The sequence below is a fragment of the Lycium barbarum genome, chromosome 6 (genome assembly GCF_019175385.1).
Source record: "Lycium barbarum isolate Lr01 chromosome 6, ASM1917538v2, whole genome shotgun sequence".
In the NCBI taxonomy this organism is placed as follows: Eukaryota; Viridiplantae; Streptophyta; class Magnoliopsida; order Solanales; family Solanaceae; genus Lycium; species Lycium barbarum.
This window is the reverse complement of record NC_083342.1, coordinates 134,841,729-134,844,513: the sequence shown is the minus strand read 5'-3', so window position 1 is coordinate 134,844,513 and position 2,785 is coordinate 134,841,729. Positions and strand designations below refer to the sequence as shown.

Sequence of the window (2,785 nt, the reverse complement as noted above, 5' to 3'; positions counted from 1 at the left end):
CAAACTTGTCCATTTTAGACTTTTCACGCTGTTTAAGAAATAATAAATGAAGTGCATAATTTACTAATGTACCCATATTAATTTATGCATATTTTTATTGGATTTAAAAAATGATTTGAAATGAGTAATTAATACTATAGGTAAAACAGGAAAAAATAAATTGTCATCTCTTGATATGCTAAAAATGACAAGTAAAAATGAAAAAATCTATTTTTAGAACTGGACAAGTAAAAGTGAACGGAGAGAGTACAAGTCTAGACTATGTGGGGTCTTATGACTACCCTGAACATTAATAACTCAGTAAAGAAAATAAGTTAAATTCAATAAGTGCAAACACACATTTATTCAAGACAAAGAAAAAGGTTTTTTTTATATCTTTTTCCATAGTCCTTTCATTGATTACAGAGAATTCAAGACCAACTTTCTTAAACCATAACTCTAGTTTAGTTCAAGAGAATAAGTTTTGGGGGGGGGGGTTCAATGGACCCACATAATTTAGGTAAATAGTTAGCAATTTCACCGTAGTTTAGGTGTGTTTCGATGCCGTATTCTTTATATATTATGGTAGAGTACAAATAATATACTTTGATTATTTAATTTGGAACAAACATCAAATGTAGATAAATATTTACAAATCAAAATGCTGCAACAATATATTCATCAAAGACGTCGGTAAAACTGCATCCTAGTGGAAATAGAAGGGCCACTAGGGTAACATAGAACCGTAATACCCTATGGGCTTTGGGGCCCACACCACCACAACCACCAAAACACACCTCACCCAAAAAAATACTAGTTGGGTCTTCCTCCATAAATAGCTTCACATTTCTCAATTCCAAACCCCACATTCTCTCAAAGCGAAACGAAGTACTACTATTAGCTTTCTTGTACTACCAAAGATCTCAACTCTCTTCAAGAAACCATACAAAATGGGCATCAGAAAATCAAACAAGTTGCCACAGGTTATACTTTTTAAGCAAATAATGAAGAGGTGTTCGAGGTTGGCTAAAAAGCAGAGTTATGGTGATGTACCCAAAGGTCATTTTGCAGTTTACGTTGGAGAGAATCGAACTCGATACATCGTACCCATTTCTTTCTTGGCTCATCCTGAGTTTCAGTGCCTCCTTCGTTGCGCTGAGGAAGAATTTGGGTTTGATCATGACATGGGCATTACTATTCCTTGTGAAGAATTCATTTTCCAATCAATGACTTCCATGCTGAGATAGTAAAGCATTTGAAAAGAAGAAAAAGAGTGAATATTAGGTGTAAGGTTAATTTTGGATTGGAGAAGGATGGATTCAAGATGAAGCAATTTAATCTTTTTTCCTTCTCTTTTTTGTAACATCTTTCTTGACCTTTTTTTTTTGTGACCTTCCTCTAACCCTGACCTAGGAAGCACGTGGATATTAGTAGTGTTTTTTTTATGGGTTGGAATCAGATTTGTAAACAAATCTTGGAAATTTTTCCTTGCAGTGGTGTTTTTAAGCACCCTGTGAGAGAAGTGAATTGAATGTTTCTAAATATATACAATTTGCCATTTTGGATACAAGCGTCTCTCAATCTGTCTGCACTATTAATACATCTTTATTAATTTGGGAATCCGATTGAGCATACTGAAATTGGTAATATTCCGTTTGAATTGCAATCCACTAGCCACTACATTGTCAAAATTTGATGTAGGAATATTACACTTTTACCAATCTCCAGGAAGAAGAATCGATAAATATAACTTTTCAGCAGATTGAAATGTTAGTGTATACAACTCCAGTGTTCAGTTGGGACAATACTCTGTTTCGGAAATATAAGGTTTTTTTTTATATTTTATTTGTTGCCAATTCGGTGTCAAGTATTCGCTTCTGATTAATCCCAATTTGTGTCGGAAAATCTCATTTTGGGGTAAAGTAAACCGCTCTTTACGAGTTCGAACAGAAGATTTTTGGCTAATAATATCGAGGTATTTATCATCCTATCAGTAGAGGCGGATTCAGGATTTGAAGTTTGTGGATTCCCAGCTAGCAGTGTCTCTTGTTACTGAATTTTCAGCTCAAATTTCTTATATATTTAAAGGATTTCATATTATAAATAGGATAAAAAATTATGGGTTCCGCGAACCCACACCTGTGTGGATACCACAACATTTGGATATGAAACATAATGTCCTAAAAGTATGAATTTACATTTTCCCACATTATCTCACAGGCTCTATTTTTAATGCTGAACCGGATATCGATCATTTGTTCTATGTATGTTTACTTTACGTTCTATCCATTTTTAGGAGTTTTTTTGGCTCTATCAAAGATTTTCACGTCTTTATAAAATATAACAACAACAATAATATATCTAGTGTAATCTCACAAGTGAAATTTAGAAAGGATAGAATGCACACAGGCCTTATCCCTGCATTGGGAGATAGAGAGGTTGTTGAGGATAGACAGACTCGTCTTTATAAAATTAAATGAACTTTAATAATTTTTATTTTATTCTATAATAATTTTATCCTTAGATGAATTTAAATAGAGTAACATAATAAGCAACAATTTATATAGTTAACCCCAATTTGTTCATAATTAAGGTAACTCTGTCCACTCAAACTTAGACCGTTAGGAGAAAATCAATTAGTTCCTCCGTGCTATTTAAGTTGTCTTGGTTACCAAAAATAACTAATCCAAAATACTTGTCATTTCAGATAATAAAGATAGAATTAATTTTTTTTTTCACCTTTATCCTTACTCTAATAAATGTAGTGAAAAGGCAAGGCAAGTAGTATTAATTGATATCAGAGAAT

At 32.9% G+C, this 2,785-nt stretch overlaps 1 protein-coding gene across 1 annotated transcript; it reads left to right on the top strand.

Annotated features, from left to right (window-relative positions):
* The first annotated feature begins 826 nt into the window (after positions 1–826).
* Positions 827–1,230, top strand: LOC132600272 (protein SMALL AUXIN UP-REGULATED RNA 51-like). The gene has a single exon (XM_060313343.1). It carries the CDS (start codon positions 930–932, stop codon positions 1,224–1,226), a length of 297 nt encoding a protein of 98 aa, XP_060169326.1. The 5' UTR covers positions 827–929; the 3' UTR covers positions 1,227–1,230.
* The last annotated feature ends 1,555 nt before the right edge of the window (positions 1,231–2,785 follow it).